General features: G+C 32.8%; 4 protein-coding genes across 7 annotated transcripts; 1 reads left to right on the forward strand and 3 right to left on the reverse strand.

Annotated features, from left to right (window-relative positions):
- Positions 1 to 1,169: 1,169 nt before the first annotated feature.
- LOC112797638 (probable protein phosphatase 2C 79) lies at positions 1,170 to 4,796 on the reverse strand. Of its 4 annotated transcripts, none has more exons than XM_025840675.3 (6): positions 4,437 to 4,759; positions 4,181 to 4,264; positions 3,360 to 3,785; positions 2,896 to 3,263; positions 2,160 to 2,396; positions 1,170 to 1,866 (listed from the first exon to the last, which is right to left on the reverse strand). In XM_025840675.3, exons 3-6 carry the CDS (start codon positions 3,676 to 3,678, stop codon positions 1,597 to 1,599), a joined length of 1,194 nt encoding a protein of 397 aa, XP_025696460.1. In that variant the 5' UTR covers positions 3,679 to 3,785; positions 4,181 to 4,264; positions 4,437 to 4,759; the 3' UTR covers positions 1,170 to 1,596. The 4 variants fall into 4 exon arrangements, with proteins under 4 accessions (XP_025696460.1, XP_029153829.1, XP_025696461.1 ...); XM_029297996.2 differs by having other exon boundaries at positions 4,678 to 4,753; XM_025840676.3 differs by lacking the exon at positions 4,181 to 4,264 and having other exon boundaries at positions 4,678 to 4,796.
- An 11,606-nt stretch (positions 4,797 to 16,402) lies between these two features.
- Positions 16,403 to 19,632, reverse strand: LOC112797639 (uncharacterized). Its single transcript, XM_025840678.3, has 5 exons — positions 19,458 to 19,632; positions 19,245 to 19,341; positions 18,737 to 18,815; positions 18,551 to 18,632; positions 16,403 to 16,801 (listed from the first exon to the last, which is right to left on the reverse strand). The coding sequence occupies exons 1-5, from the start codon at positions 19,488 to 19,490 to the stop codon at positions 16,661 to 16,663; spliced, it is 432 nt and encodes a 143-aa protein (XP_025696463.1). The 5' UTR covers positions 19,491 to 19,632; the 3' UTR covers positions 16,403 to 16,660.
- A 2,373-nt stretch (positions 19,633 to 22,005) lies between these two features.
- Positions 22,006 to 23,068, reverse strand: LOC112797640 (uncharacterized). Its single transcript, XM_025840679.3, has one exon. It carries the CDS (start codon positions 22,722 to 22,724, stop codon positions 22,293 to 22,295), a length of 432 nt encoding a protein of 143 aa, XP_025696464.1. The 5' UTR covers positions 22,725 to 23,068; the 3' UTR covers positions 22,006 to 22,292.
- A 931-nt stretch (positions 23,069 to 23,999) lies between these two features.
- Positions 24,000 to 24,488, forward strand: LOC112794454 (uncharacterized). The gene has a single exon (XM_025836463.3). It carries the CDS (start codon positions 24,000 to 24,002, stop codon positions 24,486 to 24,488), a length of 489 nt encoding a protein of 162 aa, XP_025692248.1.
- Positions 24,489 to 27,535: the final 3,047 nt, after the last annotated feature.

The raw sequence follows: 27,535 nt of genomic DNA on the forward strand, positions 1-27,535 counted from the left end.
TTGCACCAATCTTATCCAGTGCTTTCAATGATCATTTTCCAACTTCAATCATGGACAAGAGATTTACCTATGTTAGGGGTGGAAGTGAGAAGGCTTACTCGACGGGAGCTCGTGGTTCGACTTATTTCAGGTTCGACTCGGCTAAGCTTGTTTTATCAAACAGACTAGGTTTAGTTTTTTTTTTTAATTTATTAGTTAAAAAGTTTACAAAATTCGTTGAACCGGTTCGTCAAAATATTTTTTTGTAAAAATAAGTTATTTTAGTTTAGATTTTTAACTATTTACTTGTATTAAACACAAAACAAAATTAAAAATAATCAATAGTCAATACTAATTAAGATCGTAGTTCTTTTGTTCAAAAAAAAAAAGTTTATGAATTGTAAGTATGGTTATTATATGTGATTAAGGATTGATATATAAATGAATTTTTTTACAAATTATGAATTATAAATTTTACAATCCATTTAATATCAATTTAGATTTTTTTTAAGTTTATTATTTTTTGAGTTCTAATTCACGAAACAGACTTTTCAAATAGGCTCGTAGGCTTGTGGGACTTTAAACAAACTGGGTTTGAACCATCTATTACAAGTTTAGAATATGAATCACGCTCGTCAAATACAAAACTCGACTCGACTTGATCCATTTCCACCCCTAACCTATGTTGGAGCTATATTATTTCCCTTGATAGCCATTGATTAATTCATATATATATATATATATATATATATATATATATATATATATATATATATATATATATATAATTAACTCTTAATTAATCAATGAGAAAGTCTAGGGGCCAGCAATTCTATTGAATTTTGGCCAGCATGTAACTAGCAGAGAAATGTGAGCCATTGGATGAAATCTCACACCAATCTCACACCATCAAATCATCATTGATGGTTAATTGATGGCTAACAATCACAAAAATTGCTGTCCCCCTAGCATTGCTCTTAATCAATATTAAACAATTTTTTTAAGAGTACATATCTGAAGAATAAAATGTCATCTATAATTCAAAAATTTCTACTCGGTCCCTAACCATCTAAGTAACTAGTCTAAACGACGACTAGATAATGTGATATTGGCTGAAAAATAATTAATTAGTTCCTTGATATCAATCTAGATACAGATGACAAAGAACAAAGGAAGTATTAACACATTAATTCTCTCAAAATCTAAGCATTGAAGTTGAAATAATGAAACATGTATGTATTCCCTGAAAATGTCACTCATTTAATTTCTTTCACAACATGAACTCTCCATCTGCCACCTTCCATTGAATAGACTACAAAGCTCTATATACAGCTGGAAAAAAAGAAAAAACTTCCCCAGAAATGGTTACATGCAAATGAACACTGAACAAGGTAAATGGTGCCAAGGCAACTCTTATGGATGGTCATCATATATATATGCCTTTTCTGTTCTTTTGATTTGTGGGAAGGAACCTAAAACATGAGTATTATAATTCTACATGTTACAGTTTCACATTTAAAGAATTGCATGTGCTGCTCTCTTCTCATTGCTACTTGAAGATACCTGGTATTCACACAAGAAAATGAAAAAGACAAAGATAGGATGCAACTTAAATAATCAGGTGGCGCCGGCCTCTGTCGGGGTTGTACAAGGTGCCAGTGTGTTAGAAGGAAGGCTGACGCCGCCGCCTCTAAGAGAAATACAAGGGAACTTGACAGAGGTTGCCCTGCTCACAAAAGTTGAGTCTATGAACACAACAATCACAGTGATATCGTCGTGGAAATGGCGACGAACCCCTCGGTCGATTTTCTTAAGGTCTGAATATCTCATTTCTCTTTTCTTTGCTGCTTCTTGCAGAGCAATTTTAACCAGCCTCCTTGCAATTCCCTAAAGAAAAAAGATCCAATCAGATGCTTGTATTTATTTGAGTTTTGAGATAGTAGATCATAGTAATGAGGATGTTACAATGCATGAGATTGAGAAGGAAAATTAGTTGAAGTAAGGTTAAAGCTCCTAATATGATTGGACTTGCAACATGATAAAGGATTATATGAAGAGAAGCAAATATTACAGTAACATTCAACACTATTCAGGACAAAAAGATCAGTGAAATTCCACATTGAATTCTTTTAGTCTAAAATAATTTCCAGTCTAGAAGAGTATTTAAATATATAACTTACATTGCGGGGATTATGTTGAACTATATCCACTGCTTCTTGATTACTAAAGTGTTCCCAAAGCCCATCGGATGCGAATATAACGAACTGATCTTGTGGCTGCAACTGGTGCACTGATATAGATGGTTCTGAGCTCAATATAGGCTTCTTTATTGGTTCGCGAAGGCGAAACTTTGCATATAGAGGCTCTCGGTTGAACTCGGCCTTTTTAAGATATACATCGCCAATAGATCGAGAAACCTGCAGGATGAAAATGGAGAAATAATGGAGTGAAGAAAAAGCTCCAAGTCAAGCCATGCTGAAGCTCATAACACAAGAATGATAAAGAAATTGGTTTATCTGAGTAGGTAAATTGGTAAAATAGATGCAGGACTAGAAATAATGTAGTTACTATGTCCAAAACTAATAAAACTTGATTTCACAAAGCTGAAGAGAAGGATCAGATATGACAATCTCAAGGTCCTACTTTTCGAATGTAACTAACTTTTGCTAAATTATTGTCAAACAGGCTTATTGCAGACATGATATATGATAAGGCGCAATGACATCGTAAATCAAAAGAAGTTGCTAGAGCCGAATTGCACAAAGCCGAGGGAATTTGGAACATTTCATGACTTAGATAGATTCAACTACATAGATCAAACAACGCTATCATATCCTATGCCTTATCTATAGATAATTCATTGAAATCAGAGTTCAACAGTTGTAAACCTCATTTTATCAGTTAGAATGAACTTACTTGGATAAGGCCCTTCACACGCCACACATTATGCTTCAGAACAACAATCTGTGAATCATCAGGGTGCATAGATTTCAGCTCCTGTCTTACGGATTCTATCGATGCATTGTGTTCTGCAGACAACTGGACAGCCAAAACTTCCCCAGTTGCCTTAACTGCTCTTCCCATAACAGCCCGCGAATCACCAACATTCGCCACATAAAGGCTTCCATTGCATATAACACCAACAAGACAGCATGATCCTACAGCTGCAATTTGTGGTTTCATCGACCATTGTGTGGCAACCAGGGATGTAAATCCTTCTTCTGTTGCTTGGAACGATTTGCGAATAACATCCACTGACATTGATTGTTGCTCTGCACTAAACCCTGAAATGAAAGCCATTCCACTAAACATCTCTAAGAAACAACAATAATTTGCTTTAACAAGGAAACCTTTTTTTTCTTGGTGTTCAAGTCACTTACTCTTAAGATGGTGAACTAGATGGTCATTGATAAACCGCGACGTCTCTGGCCCTCCATGGCCATCATAGACACCAACAAAGGTGCCAAAAGGGCCAGACTCATTTGTGCTTAAACATCCTGATCTGATATAGCTCTGATCCTCCAGCAAGTTGTTGGCTTGGACAACAGCCATCGAAAACTCGCCGTGCAAATGCTGCCCGGAGTCTTTGTACCACAATAGTCCATCCTGCTTTCCTCCAGCATCCGAACCACCATGTCCATACCTATCCGAACCTGGCCGAAAGCAGGCCCTCAAAAAGTTCATCAACTCTGATAACATCCCTCATCTCACCACACAACCTTCAGGAATTTCCACATCTACCAACCATCCAAGAACAACTTCAACCCCAAAACAATTTTTCAGTCACAGTTGATTTTAGTCCTTCACTACACACCAGTCACCACAACAATAATGAAGATGATAAATTAATTCACTACAAACTTTAACAGAATGAACAAATTATGAAAGATTAAGTCAAATTATAAGTTCAACACAACCCAACACCCCCAAAACTCTTAATCTTTTGTTGCTTTTTCAATCACAAACAGTATAACAGCTCAATAGGGACAAGTAAAAATTGAACTCTTTTTGGTCAAAACAAACTTTTGGTCAGCCCTTTGGAAATGTAACCTAACATTTACATTGGAAGATGAAATCCCAACAACACTAATCTCTATAAAAGCCAAAAATGACAACAAAGATAGCCTATTAGTTTCATAGAAAAAAAACAACCTAGTAACTCAATAAAAGGACAAAGTAAAAGTCAGGAGAAAGATCTCACCCTCAAAAATTAAACCTTTGATTATCTAGAAGCTTAAGCTTATACTGAATTATGCCCCAATTGAAGAATATAGATATGGATGATCTGGGGGAAAAAGAAAATAATAAAACAGGTGAAGGGGTGAAAGCATTTAGATCTCTGGATCCATCAAATCAAACATGAAAGAAAGAAAGAAAGAAAGAAAGAAAGAAAGAAGAAAGAACACAAGTGGGTTTGATCTTCCTTTTTTTTTTCCCTTTTCCTTTCAACTCTGTACCTTCTCATATGTAGCAGGCTACTGTGTATGAACTATGCATATGATGATGATGGAGAAAAAATTGAAAATTGTTGAAGATAGAAGAAGATGTGCATGGAATTGAAGAATTATAAAATTAAAAATGACAATAAAGTTTATTATTTTGGCTCCTTTTAAACATTTCTTGTTAGCTGAGCAGACAAGCCCCATAAAAGCCCAACAATGAAGAAGCTACAAGACAGCAAAGCTATGGGCTCCATACCTCTATCCTAGAGAGAGAAACTGCTTTTTGGAGAGAGAAAGTTCGGACATAACACCAGATATTAACTAGTACAGCAGCAGCATCTGTTTAAGAATAATATTCCTTTTTTAACTTTTTTTTAATACATTAAAAAATTAATGTATATAGATTTATTTTGTGTATGAGCATATTAATTTTTCAATGTATTAAAAAGTCAAAGTAATAATTATTTTTAAAGGAAAAAGAATAAATCCTAATAAAATTTATATTTTATTAGATAATGACACAAACCAAGTAATAAAAGATTGATTAAGAAGATACATGTCTTAATTTATAAATCCAAATTCTTAAGTTTGTGTTTTAAAAAAACAAAAAGAAAAAGAAAGTTTTTTGTTAAAAGGTTATACTTTTATAAGAATTTTGTCAAATTAAATAAAATAATTATGATATATGTATATAAAAAATTATATGATTGATTTAATAGTCAACTTTTATATTAATATACCATTTTTGCAAATCAAATTAGTAAACAAAATTACTATATCTATCTATTAATGGTGCATTTTTAATATAAAATCAGCACATTAAAAAATTAATAATATACTAATTTATCAAAATGACAATTATTTGTGAGAGGAGATATTATCATATTATAATCAATGATGAGTCAACATCTATTAAATCAATAATATTATATTAACAAATATTGAAAAAGAGAAAAGTCAATGCCAATTGCATATCTTTTATCTTTTGTCAAGAGAGAGAGAGAGAGAAAGTAAATTGAAGCAATGATAAGTTGTTTGGTTAGTGATCATGGGGAAATTCAATGAGATGGGGTGTGAGATGATGACACGTGGAAATTGTGGTGTTTTTTTACAGCTTGTGTGAAGTTAACTGGCTTATCAACAGTGTATGATACACGTGTCCCCTTATCAATCGGATCGTGTCAGAGTTATGTGTGACCAGGACATCTTAGAAAACTCAAGGAGTTTCCAACACCAAATCTAACAACTAAGAAGAGAAGAAAATCTTCTGTCAAACAAAAAAAAATAATCATTAAAAAAAGTTCCTTCAAATTCCACAAAAATGAAACTCTATTTGTTAATTTCACTCGTTTTATTCCGGATTTTTCAGCACTCATAATTGTACAAATATTTTTCATTATTTATTAATTATATATTGAATTATCCAAAAGGCATAATATAATTGATACAGCTGTTACAAATCTATCGTAACTCGGATTTATGCACCATAACTCGACACTTTACGCTATAATTCGGCGTTATATGTTACGTCTTAGAATAAAAACGTTCGACTAAATATTATCACTTATTAAAACCTAATAACTACTCTTCAATTCAGATAATCAACGATAATGTAACCAATTTTTTATACTCAACCTATAAAAGTATGATATCTTATCCTTAACAGACACACTAAATTTAGAGTACTAACTTAAGTATTGAAGTGTCTTTTGCAAGTACACTTCCCCTTTATTCGTACTTTTCGTAAAGTGACATTCTTCTGAATGAGAAGTTTAGACCATCCCAACTTATACCTTGGCGTTAAAGATTAAATCTCGACGTTAACTCCTGTAACCGAAGTTTAGTCCAGGTTATTCACATAATAATAATAATAATAATAATAATAATAATAATAATAATAATAATAATAATAATAATAAATGAATCTTTCAGTTGAATATCACAACATGATTATTTTTTGAATAAATTATCTTTGCTAATTATGTGAATGAAGGTTGCTATTTGAATTCTTAATTTTATAATACTAATAGGTTAAGTTACTAATCAATGTTCCTTTTCTCTTATCAAAACACATGGTTATCAATATTTGAAATTGAATTAATTTTGATATTTTAATTTAACAATTATATTGAGTGATTATAATACAATAGCTTGTTATTACTCATCATGATTTTAATTTTAATCACATATTATCAAATAATTGTACACCATTAACGTATACATTTTAGATTTTCTATAAACATTTAATTTACCTTATAAGGGAAAGCATTGACACAGGTTATAGATGCAATTATTATACCTCTATTGAAATATTTTGTTGTGTAAGGGGAAATACAATTCCAAAACCAGAGAATATTTGACCATAAACTAGCCTTCTCATTTCTCAAGCTACAATATAATTAAGGTTATTAAACACCTAATTAATGTGGGTTGCAATCATCATCATAAAGAGAGTAGAAAAGAATTATGTCAATGGCCGAATTATGCACTGATAAAGAGTCATAAACGCCAAAAATAGAACCCTCTCCAATGCAATGTCCACTTTAATTTCGGTTGAATTTTGGGTCCATGATCAAAAGTGATCATTCACGTGCATTTATTTGTGGAAACCTGGAAATAAATAGTAATTAAAAACTATGAATTTTTCTTAATTACGTTCCCATACCACACCCTATCAAACAAAGTTCAAACAATGAGGAAATTGCATTGTACACCAAAATATTATAACCAAGGTTTAGACTTTAGCGGGTTATCACATTTCCAGTTTGAATTTGTGAATGTGTAATAATAGTTGGAGTGCCTTATGTGATTGAAACTTACTAATTTCATTTATTTTTTAAATTTAAGGATTAAAATTAGCTATTGGTGTCACCGTTACTTGAATTTCATTAATTATAGTATTTAAATTTAAAAATTTGTTCAATCATTATTAGTTAGTTTTTTACCCTCCGTGTATAGTAGCTAAAATTTGTTATATTTTAACTATAATCAATTACTTAGATTAACTCTAATATAATTTAACCATAGTTAGATGTATTGTATATTAATTCATTTCGCTATATTGAATATTTTTGAAATCAATCATTTTAATCTAGTACTGAAATTCTGTTTTTTTTTTAATTTTTGTCTTTTTTCTTCTTATTTCTATTCCTTATTTTTGTTCCTTTGTACGCTCTCACCAATTCTTTTTTTCACATGGTGCGATGAGTGTAGAGGTGACGAAATTTGTGTGCTCTCTACAGTGCGAAGAGATTCGAGTTTCAGTTCTAATTTTCGTGTTTGAGTAGGCATATATCAATGGTTGCTTCACGGGGCGAATTGATTAATCAAACGATCGGTGAAAATGAAGCAAATCGAGACTTCTCACCGACAGACATGGAAAATTTTGCGCGGATGATGACACAATTCTCAGCATATCAGACACAGTTCACACGAACAGCAACAAATCCTGGTCAAGACCCATCAAACCCTTTCTTCCTGCATCATGCTGAAATTTCAGGTATATCTCTGGCTACTACACCTTTAACCACTCAGAACTATCACACTTGGGCTAGATTTGTGCTGATTTCTCTAAGAACAAAAAATAAAGTCAGATTTTCACAAGGCAATTCTCTTTAGCTATCTCCACACACATAGAACCAAGGACTTATGAGCAAGCTATTCTTTAAGATTGTTGGAAACAAGCCATTACTGTTTAGTTGAAGGCTCTTGAGAAGAATAAGACATGGGCTCTTACTTCTCTCCCTCGCGGAAAGAAAGTAATGGGTGCAAGTGAATTTTCAAAATCAAGTATAACTCGGATGGTTCTATTGAGAGATATAAAGCTCATTTGGTGGCGAAGGATTTCAATCAAACTGCCGGCTTTGATTATTTCGATACGTTCAGCCCTGTCATCAAAATGACCACTTTACACATTCTCTTAGCCATGCCGCAAAACAAAACTGGTTCCTTCACCAATTAGATATTAATACAGTTTTCGTACACGGTAATCTTGTTGAAGACGTTTATAAGAAAGCTCCCCCTGGGTTAAAGGTAACTCCTAATATAGTATACAAGCTTCAAAAGAGTCTATATGAATTGAAACAGGCCAGTAGACAATGGAATAACAAGCTCTGCTCCACATTCACTCAATCCGATTATCATCAGTCACCACATGATCATTCTCTATTCACCAAGTCTTTTAATGGCGATTTTACAACCATTCTTATCTATGTGGACGACTTAGTTCTTTCTGGCAATGATTTTATTGAGATTGAGCAAGTCAAACAGCTACTTGATGATCATTTTAGCACTAAAGATCTTGAAAAATTGAAATTCTTCCTTGGGATGGAAGTGGCCAAAAGTGCCACTGGAATCTCTTTGTATCAGCATAAGTACACCCTCAATTTACTTGAAGAGTTTGGTCTCTTGGATGCCAAAGCAGCCTCTACTCCTATTGATTATTTGAAGTCACTTTCCAAAACCTCAAGTACTACACTATCCGATCTCACTCCCTATCGAAGGGTGATTGGTCGATTAATTTATTTGACCAACACAAGACATGACATTTGCTTTGCCGTCAGCAAATTAAGTTAGTACCTTGATTGTGCCACAGATATACATTTTACAGTAGAACTCACATGCTTCACTACTTGAAGGGGTCTCCAACCACTGGTCTTTTATTTAATTGCTCGAGTGATTTGAAATTGCATGGCTATTCTGATTTTGCGATCGGTTTTCGGATATTGTTTCTTTCTCGACTCTTCTCTTATCAGTTGGAAAAGTAAGAAGCAGACAATGGTTGCTCACTCCTCAGCCAAGATTGAATATCGAGCTTTAGCCGTCACAACTTGTGAAGGTGTTTGGCTTCGATACATTTTTGGTGATTTTGGTCTCAAATCTTAGCTTTCTTTTACTCTCTTCTGCGACAATCAATCTGCCCTCCATATCACAGTAAATCCGGTGTTTCATAAATGAATAAAACACATTGAAATTAATTATCATACGATTTGGGATTAAACTCACAATGAAACTTTAAAGCTACTCCCTAATTTCTCCTCACACCAAGTGGGTGATGTGTTCACCAAAACTTTAGCCCCTTCTTCATTCACTACATTCTATTCATTCCAAGTTTGAGAGAGGGTATCATTTACTTGAATTTCATTAATTGTAGTATTCAAACTTAAAAATTTATTAAATCACTACTAGTTAGTTTTTTATCCTCTGTATATAGTAGCTAGAGTTTGTTACATTTTAACCATAATCAATTACTTATATTAACTCTAGTATAATTTAACCATAGTTAGATGTATTATATATAAACCTATTTTGCTGTATTGAATATTTTTAAAATCAATTATTTTAACTTAGTACTGAAATTCCGTTTTTTCCAAACTCTCGTCTCTTCTCTTTTTATTCTTATTTCTTATTTTTGTTCTTTTGCACACTTTTACCTATTCTTTTTCCACAACTCGTATACTATAACTCATAATATCAAACTGATATATAAGCAAAATGCTATGACATGTAACACTACAGTATATGTCAACATGACGACATTTCACTATTTTATTCTATGTGGTCAAATTTAGTTTAATTTGTTTTGATATGTAGTATTGACGGTCTAGTAACATGACATTAATAGTAATCACTTGAGGAACTAATGTGAGGATATTGAATAAAAATCTAGGATTTAAACTGAGACAACTGAAAATTCAAATATCAATTTAAGACTTGAAACTAATTTTAAGAAACAGTATTACCTATTAACTCAATAAACTATTTTTATTGATTGAATTTAGGAATGGTAACATTATCTGAACTTATCAGTAATTATCTTTCCTACTCAGTCGGAGAGGGGTCTTGGATTAGATAGGGGACAGCAGAGAACGGGATCGAATTTAGGTAATATATATCCGTCTTGGTATATATATAATTTTAATATATAATATATGTAATATATATATAATAATTAATAATATTATATTATATTTAAATTTGTACCGTAATTTATATTATGTATGTAATGATAGTTATTTAAATTTTAAAATTTTATTTTATTTGTTAAATTTTAATAATTATAAAGACGGATAAGGCAAAACAAGTACTCGCAGAAACAAATTAAAATTCAACTTTTTGCTACTTTTAGATAAAAGTAGAACGAATTCTATGTGAATATTATAAGGTGAAATGGAGTCAAATAGGACAAAAATTTGCTCCTACTCATCCTACTGGAATCCCTAATTGAATCGCTCATTGTATTTTTCTTTGCACACATTTATGTACTGGAGTTCAAAGAACAACATAACATACTAACATTCACATTTTTCTTTATCATTACACTAAACTATAATTTTCTTTCCCTTCACGCAGATCACTAAATGGCAATTCCAAAAAACGGCAAAACTTTCTCTTTAATTAATTCTATGTTCATTTCTGTGATGATGGATAGGCGAAAAGGTGGATATAAAGGCAGAAAAAAAAAAAGAGAGAGAGAAGAAATTTTACCTAAAATATATAAATTGATGTGTATAAATCTTTGAGAGAATAAATAGCTAATTTAGTCTAAAATTAGATTAAAAAAAATGTATGAGAGTGACAAGCCCATCTTATTCCTTGATAAAGAAAGAACCATGGTTACCACTTATCACCAGGGATCATAACAGATAGGAAAAAACAAGAATGAAGCTACGAGTGGTTACGTACTTGGCATTATACATTGGCAATTTGGCATTGGTTAATTAAGTTCATCCAAGCTTTTTAAAACAATCCATTTTTCTTTTGAAGTAAAAAGTGATGCCGATGTAAAAGTGTTGTTTTGATTGCTTTGAAGCAACACCAAATTTAGTTAGAAGATTAATTTGGCATGGTAGCAATACAGTAAAATAAGCTTCAAACAATGTTTTTTTTTCTCCCATGTAATTTTTTTAATTGTTTTAATTTTATAATTGTAATTAAAAAATTAAATTACTTAAATAATCTTTTGAAAATGAAATTAACATTTTTTTTTATAGAATAGCAGCAAATAATATATTATGTCATAGTCAACACCGGCGGGGAATGATGGTTGATCGACAATGTGGATAATGCACTTTAACTCAGATAGTAATGTCTCGAATGAGTGCAATGAATTTAGTCTAGATTGTGTTATTATTTTGTATCAAAATGGCCCACCTCCATATACACTTTATAGTACTAAATACTAATAATAATTATTAATGGTCATCATACTGCCTCTTTATAAGACCATTTAATATCAATTATAAACACAGTTCTAATACTTTTTTGAATATGCTACTGGAATATTTACCGTTAAATATAGTAATTAATTATCTTTTTTTTTCTTTCGAATTTCTTAGAATGATCTCCTAGTCGATTTGCGATAAATTAATTTTGAATTTGTCGAATTGAAAACACCATAAGAATAACAAAAAGTTAATCACTATATTTAACGGTGAATATTTCACAACTTAAAAAATAAAAATAAAACTAATTTGTGGGCAGCTCGATTATGAATGAGACAGTTTACCAAAAGCGAAAATCAAAGTCTCTACACTTAGTTAAGAAATGATAAATCTCTTTTGATCAATCTCTCTCTCACACCCACCCGAGTTGAGATTTAATTTGGCACCTGAAATTTAGATTCGGTCTCAATTTCGACTCCCAAATTTTTAATTACCTAATTAACACCTCTAAATATTAGATCGTACTTCACGTTTGTCCCTATAGTTATTTCCGTTAATGGAAAGCTGATGTGGCATGTTAAGTTAACACGGTATGCATCCATATGGCACCCAATTGATGAGTGAATGATATGGTAACAATTGTTTTCACTCAATTTGACCCGTATATAGATGTTAAAATCCTAATTTGCAGCCCACTTTTCCCAAAACGTTCGAGACTTTGCTGGAAAAATGATGAGTTCAGGAAGCCAAGCTGCAGGGAGTTCTGCACGATCACGTTCTCATGGAGCTTCCGTGAGTAACCTTACTCATGGGAGTTTGGGGAAGATTCTTGATTGGTGTGGTTGTGGAATGCGTCCAGTGTTGCGATGGTCTGGAACGAATGCCAATCTTGAGAGACCCTTTTATGGATGTCCAAATTATAATGTAAGTTCTCAATGTCTTCTTCTTCAATGTGTTGCAACTGGTACTTTTGTTTGATGAGTATGCTTAAATTTTTTTCTTTTTGTTGGTTGATGTGGAATTGACAGAGTTCTGGAAGAATTTCTTTATGTGGGTAGACGCTAAAGGAGAACAGAGCTTAGTGGACAAAACACAACCTACAAGCAATAATGATAGTTGGAAGATGAATTTAACATAGAGAATTACTTCAATAGAAGTTGAAATTAGGTGTTTGAAACTATGGATTAGTATTTTAAGTTTGGTTATTTGTTTAGGTGTGTTTTTGACTGTTATGCATGGTGTAAGTATGATTAAATGTTAATTAAAGGTATGGACCTAAAACTATATATGTTGAGGGTGAATGAAAGCATTGTATTAAGCAATTATGAAAAAAAAAACATGTGTTAGCTCCTCTGGTACATGCATAATGTTGTGTCGATGAAGAAGTGTGGCTAAGTATTAAACATACTGCTACCATTCATAAGCTTGAAATAAAGTGTCTACATTTAGGGTCCAAAAAAGGGTATTCATAGTCAATATCCACATGCATTGCAAGCCAGTAACTGAACAGATAACTAGAAAGACATGAACAAAATACATTCAGAAAGTCTTCAATAAAATAGCCAAGTATATGGACACACATAACCATGTTCCAGTGCACACAATAAACATAATTAAGAAAATAACTACCCTAACTATAATAATCCATGACTGCTAAATATCATTCATTTCTTCTTAGGAGGTTTGAATGCTGGCTTCACTCCAGGTGTAGGGATAAATTTTATGACTTCAGCTATCTTTGAAGTTGTTCCAGAACTTGCTTTCTGCAATGGGTCCACAATTGCCGATCCTGGGGCTGGAGATGCTTTTCTCTTAGCTTATAATTTGTTGGGCCTCATTGCAGGAGTAAGCTATAGTTGCATGAGTAGAATACAAGTCCAAATTAGTTTAAATACACAATTAAATTGAACAAATATTTAACATAAACCTTAAACACACAAATAATAAGACAACATGGATGGTTATTTGTTATTGTTCTCCAGAATCTGGTAGTAAAAAAGGTGTCTGTGATAGCATAATCTCTGAAGGAACATTAGCATTTGGTGGGGCCTCACAAGTAGCAACATCAATGGCTGGAGCAGGGTCATGTTCTCTTTCTCCTCTTGTGCAGACGGACCCTCTTTGGCTTCATTTGTATTAGAACTCTTTTCTTTCTCCTTAGCTATTATAGCTGCTGTAGCAACAGCGAGGGCAGCTACAATGTCATAAGCTTTTCTGTGAGAGCAGCTTCTTTTCGTGTGACCTTCTCACAATAAGTACAAATAAACTCTTTGTACTTTCTAGCTAGTTTTGTTGCTCCGGTCTTACTCTTCTTACTTCCTGAAGGTTCTTCATCTGCATCCTTCTATCTTTTCTTCTTCAAAGGATCTAGCTTCCTCCGAATTTTGGGAGCTTGAGGCCTACTAAATTGAGACTTTTCCTACATTGCTTGTCCAAGGATGGAATTCAAGAAATGCTTATATATTTCTCTATACGAGTCCATTATCAACCAGTTATGACAATAGTCTTCAGGATTTCCATTGAATCTAACTATTGCAACACATGCGTGGACACATGGCATGCCTGAAATCCAGTTTACATGTAATCAATGAGGATGTTCAACCACAAACAGCTTATATACAATCAGATCAAAATTTGTTTCAAACTAAATTGATTTTCTAACACATTTATTTCAACCAAAGAAGTCATGTTTGCTATTGAACTTCATCCCGACTTCTAATTTTAGCTCTCCAAATCTTGTTCCCTCCTTGAACATTGGAAAAACATCGTCATTATCCACATTAGATTCTTCGTTCGAATTAGGTGGGGTCTTCATGTCCTCAGATTGCCATGAATCATTTTCATCGGAATCATCGTGGTATGCATCAAAGACTTCATATGGTGGCTGGAACTCACTGAATTTTCCTATCACTTGCCTCAGGTCAACTTCTTCATCAGAATTTTGAACTATCAGCTCATCCTCTTCACACAAGTCTTCAAGACATGTCTTATGTTTTTCCTTATTTTTCTTCATTTTCAACTCCCTAGTTCTTGCTGCAACCATCTAAGAATCAGAATCATCATCACTTGAATTCTCAAAAGCCTCGGGTCCAGGATCTGAGGTGGGCTGGGCTTCAGGTTCAAAGTTGGGCATAATTGGAGGTGTAGAGTTTGGTTTGGGGGATGTGAAAGTATTTTGTCCATGAGGTGTGTTTGGAATACATGAAGATGGATTCGAGGTGGTGTCAAAAATAGGAGTTTTTGGATTGGGGGTCAATGGATCAGTTGTGGAACCTCATCACCTTCAGATTTAGTATTTCTATGCTTAAGGTACACATGCACTACACCTTCATTATTTTTTGCGTAAAAGCACATCTCCAACAATTCCTTGTCATGTTAGAGTGCTCTCAAAAGCCAAGAATAGAGTATCAACAAATTTGTAAAAAAAAATAAAACCTTCACTGACTAACTTGATTTTCGTCGTTTCTTTCCACGACAATGCTACTTGTTCAACAACCTTACCCAACAGTCCAATACACGACGAATGTTACTCTGATTTTCCTTTCTCACAGTCAAGCAGACGAGAAGAACAAAAACATAGGAAAGAAGAATAGAAGAAAAGGAGAAGGAAGAAGAAGTGTCAAGTTACGTCTGTGTCTTCATTTATAGGTTGACCCAACTTTTTTAACCTAACGAAACCCTTATACAACATTGCATTGAGTGAAAATTTGGAGGGAACATAAAACGGCGTTGTTTTAGAGTTTCCTACGTGTCAACTTAACGTACCACATCAGCTCTCCGTTAACGGAGATAACTACAGGGACAAACGTGAGACATGATCCAATATTTGGGAGTGTTAATTGAGTAACTAAAAATTTGAGGATCGAAATTGAAGCCGGATCCAAATTTCAGGGGGTCAAAATGAGTTTCAACTCCACCCACACACAATATATATTAAAATTTTTGGTGAATACTTCTTGTGGAGCTAAGTTATATCATTAGACATAACATTACAAGCTCAACTAGCTAAGCTATTTGAGAGATTTTCATATTTTGATGTTTGATTCTTATAGAATATTCAAGAAGGAAAAGGCTCATGGAGAAATCATAAGTGTCAACAACACTAAATGTGCACCAATGGTTATAGGCTGAAATACTAATCTTGTATTTTGGATTTTGAAAGATATTCTTTAATACAACTCGCCTTATGCGTACAGCAATAAGCAATTTATTGGCTAATGTCAAATTCATAAAATAGAGTTTAGATTCATCATGGATTAGTCTTTGACATATTAGACCGAAGGATATCGTGGACAAAAAAATGTCATTTTCCCTTAGTAGTGGAAGCCACTTGGCTGCACTTGCATCAAACAGGTAACCTGATTGAGGCAGTTCGAGTGTGGTTTATTAGAATATAAGTTATGATAGTTAATCAACATAATTAGTTAGATAATATAATTAGTTAATCACAATTAGTTTCAGTTAGTTGCACCGGCTAGAGTCTATATAAAGATGATTATGTACTAAAATGAACCTGGATATACAATTTCTCATTCATTTCACAAATCTCTAGTACAGTTGAATTGAATTGGTATTTTATCATATCATCATCATCTAATGGATGGTATTCAACTCTTCTAATTGGTATCCTCAACTTATAATTTTCAATGCTATTTGATCTTTGATTAATGAGATCTTCAAACCAGGGGAATTAATCCTCTTATATGAATTTTGGGTTGGTCATATTTTAAGTGGCTATTTCAATTATTGAATCTGCAGCTTTCAGAACGCACAAGAATATGTTATTGATACGTCATAACTCACTCCTAACAAATTGACTTCAGAATAGAATCAATAGATCGATAAATTTTCAAATCTCAGATGTGCAGATAGCAGATAGCAGATAGCAAAATGATAGACAAAAGCAACAATTCATATTGAACATTATACATTGAACATGAATGAAGTTTGCCAAAATAAGATTCACTTCCTAACAAACACTAAAATTATAATGGCCAAAACTGACAAAGATAACAGAAGCAGCTTCATGCCAGATGTCAACGAAGAAATGGACGAAACCAGTTGTAGAAATGTTCATCACACGGCTGAAGTCAAACCAAATGACTTAACAATTGTGGAGACTCTTTCTGCGAAAGTTCTGGAAGTTATCTTTTTACCTGGCACATGAAATGGGTTTGACACTGCATCTACATAAGCAGCATGGAACCTCCTGAAAAACTGCACAGAACAAGCCACCAGAAGTTGCCATGAAGAAATAACATTAAACAGTATAATTCTTCATAGAAGGGTCATACTCATATCCAGAGTGATATCAAAGAAGGGAAGAAGTGGTTAAATCCAAGAATTCATGTTTCTCCTTATCATGATAAGAAAGGACACTTACATCTTTTCTGTAAAAAAATTTGTCCAAATGTTATTATCTTATCAAATATGTCCATGAATCCATCACAATATCCTCACGTGTAAACAATAAAAACACATGAATCAAGCTTTCTTAATTTTTTCATCAAAAAGAAATAACTAGAACAAAAAAAGGACAAAGACAAGATATGTTACACAAAAAGAACAACATAAAACAAAGCAAGAAAAGGACAAACACACCATTAGCAAAAGAGCTTAGGAATCACTTTGTTCTTAACAAGGAAAACCCCTATGATCTGGAGCGTATTACAGGTATGCAAATGCAATCAACCAAAAAATACACTATATCATAGCATGCTGGTCTCTCACCCTATGACATGGATTGGCATATACATGATATGTACCAGTGTTGCTCACAAAACTTAACCTAATTTTCCCGTATAGTAAGTTAACAGGGTCCTGACTATGGAGCATTTCAGTTAAAAACTGATAGAGAACAGATATCAGAACTAGAAACTATAAGTACGCCATTATTGATTCGTGATAGATAGGAACCCAGGGGTCAGATTCGTTTATTCTAGAACTAACTCCCATAAGTTACTAAATGAGGGAAATAGGGAGGTTGGTGTAGTGATGAGCTGATGGACAGAAGGAATAAAGAGTGTGATTCTGTTTAGAGGGCAGATATCATATGTAACAGGGAAGGAGCTTGGGAATTGGGACTAGACCCTTGGGAGAGATTGAGATGCTGCCATGCTGTAGTGCTCAGACCTCTGTTACATCTATTTCAGATCTTGTCATACACCTACCAGCTCCAGAAGTGACTATACAGTATACACAATCTTCTACTTGAACCTCTAGCACCTAGATACCAGGGTTTAATCAGTTCACTATGGATATTTCTTGTTAGCACTGCTTTGAAGAGGTTGTAGGCAAGATGAAAAGCTGTAATATAGTAAATAATAAAAAGAAAAAGACAGAGAAGCACTTCAAGTGGCTAAAATCTCCATTGCCAAACCTCACCCAATCCTTCCTCAGCACTTCTCTCTCCCTACCCTCCCTTTCTATTGTACTTGATTCCCTCCAATTCATATCACAAACACGATCTCTCTTCAAATTTCTCTTACTGCTTGCCTGGGCTACTAATCCAATCATGAGATAAGGATTACTACGCTGGCTAATTCTCATAGCATCCACCATTTTAACCGTGATATGCCAAACAAGGATCAAAATTCTACATACAATAGCAAAATGGGCAACAGACACTGCCCAATAGAAACATTGTGTCACCGTTCACTGCTTATGTGTAAAAGGCAGAAGCGTTTTCATTTATGCACTAGATGGGTGCCCCACTATATCTCATAAAAATTAATTTGCATTAAGCAGTTAAATTATATGCCAAAATATTGCCAAGAGATATCCAATAATCACCCCCTAGAATATTAGAAAGTTAGCCATGGATCTTGGGATCAAGGTAGCACTTTTACCACTGATCAATATTGACTTCAGTATATCTTAACATTATTGCTTAAAGAATTACTCACAAATTAAATACTTTGTTCAAAAAAGACAAGAAATTGTAACCATCAATGCTGTCATACTCACATTTCTAACATCTGCATCTTTAACATCCAGATCTGTCGTAACCAAGATAAACTTCACCTTTGTATTAGTCAGATATCCATACCTGCAAAAAACATCACGAAACAAACGTGTAAGATTCATCAAATTTATATGTTGGACTAAAGAAAATCAAACAGAACACACCTAACAATCTACAAATGCACTCACACTTTGAAATTTTCAATAGGATAAAGCAAGCCCAGAAACGTCTCATTCAGCAAAGGTCCAGATTTCTTGGGATTATTCACTGCCAAGTAAACATGTTCAATGAGAGATTCCGAGATACAGCAACATCGAGCAGATAAATAGATAAAATCTATCCGATATTAAACTCTCACTATTGGAGAGTCCAAAAAGCTCCAGCATTTGGATCAAAGGCAAACACTATACAGGAAACAAAAGAAAATCCCAAATCTAGGAAGAACACCTCAGCTAAGAAAGCATAAATTGAAATTTTATCCAAGCAGAAGGGTCCCAAAATAATAAAAACCATTTGCATCCAAGTTTAAAACTTGCAACTGCAGATAAACAAAAAGAAGTCCCAAATCCTTAAAAAAAAAGGACAAAGAAACCGAAAATCCAGAGTTTGAACTCCAGCTAAAAATAAGAAAACAGAAGAGAAATTTGATCGGAATTTAAGGGTTCGAAAAAAGCATGATGGGGAAAATAAACGCACCTCGTTCATCAACAACGTCGAGGGAGCAATGGACAATGTGGTGCAGCTTGAGAGCATCATCTGCTTCCGTGAAACTCTGTATGTATAGCGGATTGTTCTGCATTCACGCAAAAGGGTTTTTTTTTTTTTGAGAATTTGAGAGAACAAAAACAAATAAATTGAGTAAACGATGAGATCGGCGATGAGGGAAACGGCAGAGTTAGATAAGCTAACCTGGTGACCGACGACGGCGACGCAGACGATCATTTTCTCCGGCGAAGTGCCGATGCCACTGACGGTGTCTTCCTTATGCGTGCATCACCTTACTACCATAGTTTATACGCCTAAAATTCTAGCTCAGCTATGTTGTTTTTATTTTTATTTTTTTGGTTTTTTAACTGGCATAGTTTCCATATTTGTTTAATCATGTATAATAAGTTAATAACTGAAAACAAATTCTTTATTATTATTATTATTATTATTATTATTATTATTATTATTATTATTATTATTATTATTATTATTATTATATAGTGTTTAAAATATTAGTTTTAATTGCTCAAAACTATTTACTTGACTTAATTTGTACAATTAAGCTACAAATGCATTACTTGGTTGGTTACAAAGAATAATTTTTTATTAGAAAGAAAATCACCTATAATTTAAAGAAAGCTTTAAGCACTTGGCATTTTCTAATATAAAAATGTGTAAACAATGATTAAGTTAAAACCCAAATAAAAATTTTAAAGATTACCTATATTTTTTTCTCAGCAGTTGGAAGTATTTTATAATTTTTTATTAAATTAAATTTCTTTAAAGTAAAGAAGTGGATAAAGTGAGAAAATGGGATCTTAATTTCTCTTGAATTAAAATAGCAAAATTCACATGTGATAGAAATTATAAATTCAATAGTGATTAATCTTTTATTTTATTATTTTACAATTTTTCTCGCCTTAGAGTATTTTTTTCAATTTTTAATATTTAATCATGTGACTTCATATTTTATCTAATTGCTATGGTTAAATTATTTTCCTTAGCACTCCAAAAAATTCTCTTTCCTGGCAAGCTTTAGTCAAACTTTTCACAATAAGTCAATAACACAACTGAGTGAAAGTCAAAATCCCGAAAGAGATGTAGATTGGCACAACCCATTTGGAAGGCCTTATAAAATCCGATAAAACTTTTACTGTAAAGACGTTCCTATATTCTGATTAAAGAAAAATGCCTGACCTATAATAGTCACACAAAATCAGAATCTTGACTAGTGTTAGCCATTGATACAATGTAAATGTTCTTATTTCTTGTCCAAAATTTTCATCAAACATTAGCTCTTTTTTATATTATAACATCTAAATTGTCAGTGTGATGCTTCTCTTCTTGGCACCGGTTTGGAAGCCTTTGCCATAACATTATTAACCAGCAATGGATAACTTAAAGCTTCTAAACCATAACACTGCAGTTTTCTAAATAAAGAAAAAATGCACCAAAGATATTGACGTCTAAATAAGCATTAGCTGCTTTCCAACGAAGGAACATCTAATCTAAGGGATTAAAGAAGGGCATTCATTTTGGCTTAACATAAAGTCGGTTCTTTGTTGCTTCCATTTAAGGGAAAAAAAAATAATCTTGCGCTCTATTAGATAAAGAACATTCTTAACATGCTTACTGTAACACTTAATTGCTTTGAATACTTCAATTACAATCATTTTAAGAGTATAATACTGTCATACAGATAAGATTAGTCAAAGTCCCAGAACAAGAGAAGATCAAGAAGATAGTAGTCTAATAAGTGATGATCGACATAGATTAGGAAATAATATATTTGGAACAAACAAGGACTCGGATTTGACAAGCTTGTCTGTATGAGAGGAGGCAAGGATCATCTGGTCCACTCAAGTAATGGCAATTGGTAATTGGCAAAGGCAAATCCAAAATTTTACCACAAGGGGAGCCAAAAAGAACTTGCATCAGAGATGGACTTCCAAAAGTAAAACTTACTAAGAACAATAATGATAGGGAGACAAAAAAAAATAAGCCAAAAAAAATCCAAACTTGTCTTATTTAGTATTTATTAATTGTTGACAATTAACAAATGCTAAAAAAGTCAAGTTTGGACTTTTTTTGTCTTCCTAGCATTACCATACTAAGAAATAGAACCATAATTTACTTTACAGAGAGATCAGCATTTAAATATATGAAGGGGTTTATATTTATATAAACACAGATACAAAATTATAAACTTGGGAAGATCGCTCCAGCCATTCAATTCACTCACAGTCACTGGCCCATACCAAATCTAGTTCTCTCAGGCTATGCGCCTATGCCGCTATAGAAACCGAGTTTCAGAATTTAAAACAAAGGGGACATGGTGAGTAAAGCTATTCATTCATTGATCTTTCCAACTACTTCATACTAAGACTGCCAAAATCCCTCATTTCTACTTATCACATTGTAACATTCCTATGCAAATTCGGACCAACCTTTTGAAAGATAGTAGCCAGGAGCTGATGAGGAGCAATAATCAATCAACAAAGAAAGCAGCACATCAAAAACTATGAAGTGAACATAGATAAGTAGCTTGAAGATCACCAAGTTGAAACTTGGAAGCAAATAACCTATCCTCATAAAAAATCTCTAATCATGTCCACAAAATTAACTAATAAGAACAAAATATTGTAGCATCTATAATTCAAGCATTCCAACCTAGCATTATTGAGAACTATCCAACTCTCCTCAAAATTACTACTGTAACACAGAAAGATACGCATTCGAAGCTGGTAAGTTGAAAAACTACTTCTTACAGGGCTTTATTGATAATATTTCACATGTTATTCCGTTCCCAAGTTCAGCAATCATGAACCACAAATCCAACAAGACAAAAGTCATAAATATCAAGATGTAATTGCCCCCCTTTTTTTTAATCAAAAATGAAAATTTTCATATTGCAATGAATTCCATGGAAATTGGAGTTAAAACCCCAGTAAAACCCTTAGTCCTCATGCAATTCTAAAAAATCAACAAAATCCAGCTATAAAAATCACATAGCAGCACAAAACCAAAATCCCTAATTCAAATACTCTTGATGATGTTCCTACTCCGCAAGAACCTCGCGATTGGCGGCGTCAGCATAACGGTGATCGGAACCCTAACCGGGAACAACGCCTTGTTGCATAGCAGAGCGAGCGTGAAGGCGCCGCCGGCAGAGGCAGCGAGCTGCGCGGTCCTACTCTTGGGCTTCTCTTCGTCGTCAGCAGCGTTGACCATAACAGGGTCAACGGAATCAACGGAAGAAGAGGAATTAAGGTTAGGGTTATCAGAATTAGGGTCTTCTTTATCGGAAACAGCACCCATATGAAACTTTTCGAGCACGGACTCGACGTCAACGTTGTTCCTTATTGCAACGTAGAGGCCACTGATGGAAGCGGCGGAGACGCTGCAGTGAACGCCCAATGCTACTTTGCCGTATTTTTTGAAGAGCTCGCGGAACCTACCACCCGCCATTACTGTACTTTTTTTACGGTTTTGGGTTTCGATCAGGTACGAGGAGGGAGGGAAAAAAACGAATTCGTTATGAAACAGTTATGTTCTGTTGTCTGTGATTGAGTTGGGTGATGATTCCTTCTTTCGTTCTTCCAAAGAACTGTTAGGAAGATCTGTGTAGGGTTTTGCTGTGCAGGATGACAAGAAGAAAGGGGTTTTGCATTGTTTTTTTGGGCATCAGAAATTGGGCTTAGGGTTGGTTTGGGCTTCAAAGGAGGCCTGACTAAACTTAACAAGAATTAATAGTTGGTCGAGTGATCAGCTCACTTCTCCGTTTAAGAAAATGGCAAGGGTTCGAATTCCGTCTTATGCATACAATAATCTATTAGCCAGCGGCAAACCCTTAAATGAAATTTAAATTCGTGACGGATTAGTTATTGACCTGTCGGGGCGAAGGATACCATGGGTAACAAAAAAAATTGAACAAAAATTCTCGTATCCGAGCAAATTAGTCTTTGGGCTACTGAATTGAAAAATATTCGTGGGCAACCCAAAAATGAACTCATTTGAAATTTTTTATTTTTTTGGTGACTGAATTAACTCATTTGAGTTGTTCTAGTAGTTAACTTGCTATGCTACTTAAGTAAGTATCAAAAATTTAAATACTGCCTTGTGCATGCAATAATCATATAATAATTATTGTCTACTGTCAAACTTTTAAATAAAACTATGATATGGGATGGATGAATCCCTAGTCTGTCAAACTGAAAAATAGCGTAGGAGACTCAACAAAAATAACAAGAATTAAGAACTCAAATCATACTTAATTATACATTTGACAAAAAAAAATTTTAATTATAACTTATGTTTACTTGTTTTTTTTTATTTCGTATAGTATTTTTCAATCCATAAATCAAGCTGTAAAGATTTCTATTTAAAAGTTTGCTGGATACACAACACAACAAAATTTGAGCCTCTGAACTAATAATTCAACTAACCTAAGTTGGTTTGATCTTTTCTATTTAATTTGACCAAGTCTGGGTTTGAGTTAGTAGTACAAGAAATTTACGTGGTCCACTACATAGGTCTGTTTCAAATTTGGAACCAAGAAATTTCCTCAGTGACCAATTGATCTTTACACTAATATTCTACGCTTAAAGTTGGTCCACGACTCAACCAAGAAATTTCCTCAATGATCAAGAAAATAAGAAACTACTACATACACTCTCCCTTAAAAGTTTCTTTGTTGAAATATATATATAAGGCACCCAATTGATCATTGCACATGCACAAAAAATGGTTATTCCAATTGGTATAAGAAAAAATTGGTTCAAATATTTTCAGTATGAAGAAGGAAAAGACACACCAAGTGACATTAGAAACATTCTTCTAATAATCTTCACTTTGGTGGCAGCAGTTACATTCCAAGCTGGGATTAATCCTCCAGGTGGTGTTTGGCAAGATGGTGAGAAAGCAGGAAGAGCAATCTATGCTTCTCAGAAGAAAGCTTATTATGTTTTTCTCATCTTCAACACTCTTGCTTTCTCAAATTCAATCTTGGTAATTCTGTCACTTACACATAAGTTCCCTTTCAATTTTGAGATTTGGGTTGCAACTATTTCTATGGCTGTCACTTATGGTTCCTCTGTTTTTGCTGTCACACCTGGGAATTCTGTTAGATTTCGTTATGTTCTAATTACTGCTGCTGGTCCATTTGTTTTGAGAATTTCGGCTTCTATTTTTGGCTTATTGTTAAGGAAATATGCTCCTCATCACAATAATTAAGCTTAGGTCATGGTTGATCTTTGTTATGTTAGATTAATTTTAGATTATAGAATTTGTAGCAGATTTGTTAGTTCTAGGAAGAAAATCAAACCATGAAAATCATGTGTGGTTGGTGATTCTTGTTAGAAGAATTAGTTCATACAATTGCTTCAATGAAGATTTTGTAGTTGACTTGAAGTGCTGGTGACATGATCTTTGTTACTGGCCTAAATCAATTTAAAGTTATCTTATTTTATATTCATTGATTATTTTTTAAAATAAATATATAATATTAGATATACTAAGTATATAATTTTAAAGGTTATATTCATGAAATTATAGATGTTAAGTTAAATAAAATAATTTTAAATTATTTTTTCTCTACCATTACTGATATTTCATAATCTCAATTATATCTAATTCGTTGATCTTATACCAATTGTCGATAAAAAAATGTTGAAAATGTAGCTGGAATATCTTTTAATGCTGTAAATGGAACAGCAATGTACCAGTCACGTGTGAAACTGAAAACTGAAAATTATCCAATATCCCATACTAAACATTATTGGAAAACTAATAAAATAAAAAAATCACATAATAAGTTGACTGGGCTTAGTCTTCTTTGATAGGATCCATATTTGTTTTGGGTCCAGAAACGTCAAGCCTGTTGTTCTAAATGGTGTCATTTACCAAAATTTTTTAAATAAGTTGACATTCTTTTTCTTGCATTTAAGCTAATATTCTACCAATGAGCCATAATTCACACAGCATTTTGCCCCCTCTCCATTTTAAAAGTCTCGGATTTTAAGTCCTACCAACTGCAACCGAAAAAAAATGGTAAGTATATAAGGAGTGTGTGAGTGTGTATTGTGTACTTAGGATTGGGGTTGTCCAATCCACCCACAAAAAAAAAAGCTAATATTAGAAAATTTCTAAAATTTTTTCACCAAAAATGTTAGTTGTGAACATTCTCCTGTATTTATTTTGATAATAAATATTTATTTTGTATATTTTAATAAAAATTTAATTTTAATATACTAATAATATATATAATTTTATATGATTATTTAATTAGATTCAATTTATACATTCAAAAGACTTTTTAAGCAATAAATTTAAAAATTAGTATTTTATTAATATAATAATATATAATTATTATTTGTATAATTAAATTCTTTTAATAATACTCTCCTTCCTTCTCATAACAATTATTTTTTTTACATTTTAAATTTAGTGATAACTTAGAGTTTGCATTTATGAGAAGGATGAAGTATAAAATACCTAAAAGATTTATCTAAACTTATTTTATTGATTTTCGACAGTATTCTTCAGTTCGGTAGGTCAATAACTAATCCATCGCCGCGATACTGAACTTTATTTAAGGATTTGTCATCAGTGAATTGTTGTCTGCATGTACAAGGTGATATTCAAACACCCAACACTTATTTAAGTGGACTAATTAGCTAACTACTAGACTAACTCAACTTAATTAGATTTATCTAATTTATAGTAAACTCATTTCCAAAGCAATCGTGTACGGTTCAACTCATAGGGTGCCCCTTTATGGCTTTATATGTAGCACTTTCATTTGGTCAATTAAATATGGCTACGCTAATGTTTGGTTAATGAATAACAATCGGAAAGGTTCATATTGCGGTGGTTTCAACCACCATCATCATAGCCAAAGAACTTTAGCAAACATTGGCTATCATAATTAATAGCTACTATAACAATGTTATTGTCCAACGATTGCAAAACCAAGCTTTGCATTGAGCCATGAAAAAAGAAAAAGAAAGAAATTAAAACCAAACGTGACTTAATATAATTCAAGGGAAGTCGTTTCCACCAATTAAATTCTATATCTTCCGTCTCATTGAAACTAGAGTTTATATGATTTAATTATTGTTTTTTGTCACTCCTAACATGTGAAAGTTAAGCAACCATTTTCCTACAATTCTTTTTTCCATCACGCAAATCCATCAATTGCCGAAAACAATGGCTATACCCATTGCAGTAGAGAAATGTTATAGGCATTAGGCAAACCCTTTAAGAAATATATGTTATTAGAAATAATAAATAAATTAGTAGGATTTGAATTTTTATTTTTGTAATTTTCTTTAGAAAAATGATTAACCTGAAATATTCTATTTTAATTTTAAACTATTAATATAAAATATAATAAATAAATAATTAAAAATTGCTTAATTAATAAAGTACTTAAAAAATTTAAAGAATGAAACATTTTTATATATAAAAAATAATCATTTAAGCTCAATTTTTCTCCTGAATTTGGCTAACAAATTTTGTTTTATTAAAAATACTTAGTGAGAATATTTAATTGAAAATCAATGATGACAAGGATTTATAATTTGATAATAAGTATGTAATGAGCTAGGGATGAAAATGGTAGTAAAATGATAGTATTTTCTCCTTTTAATTTATTACCCGTTCGTTGTAACTATTTTATGTTGTTTAAAATGGTCATTGTTTATCTAGTATTTTTTTAAAAAATAACATCCAAAATAAAATACTACTAATTTCTCAAACACAATATACTTATATCATCCAGAATAATTATTTAGATGGGTACCAGAAATAATAAACATCTGATATCCTACTGAATCAAACATTCCTATACCCCATTGTACACATTGTACAAATACTCTATTAGCTTTCTATATTTTCTCTATTTTTTAACTCATATTAGGCTAAATAAATAGTCCATTATACACATTATATAAATACTCCATTTATTCGCTAACAGAATTCTTATAGATATTATATATCTTCGCGTATTTCGATAACTTTTCTGTATGTGTTTAATAATCAGTCACCACTCGCCAATGGTGGTGTTATTGGAATAGCTTATAGATCCAGCAAGAGAATATATATATATATATATATGGAAACAAGCTGATATAAGTGAGAACACTTATATTTAGAATAATATTTTTTTAATACGAGAGTTAAATATAAAATATTTTAGACTCGAACAAAATAAATAGAAGGCAAGCAAGACTAGTTTTCAGTTCATTAGTTTCAAAGCAAAAAAGGTTGTAAGTAAATTA

Source organism: Arachis hypogaea, chromosome 4 (assembly GCF_003086295.3).
Source record: "Arachis hypogaea cultivar Tifrunner chromosome 4, arahy.Tifrunner.gnm2.J5K5, whole genome shotgun sequence".
Taxonomy (NCBI): Eukaryota; Viridiplantae; Streptophyta; class Magnoliopsida; order Fabales; family Fabaceae; genus Arachis; species Arachis hypogaea.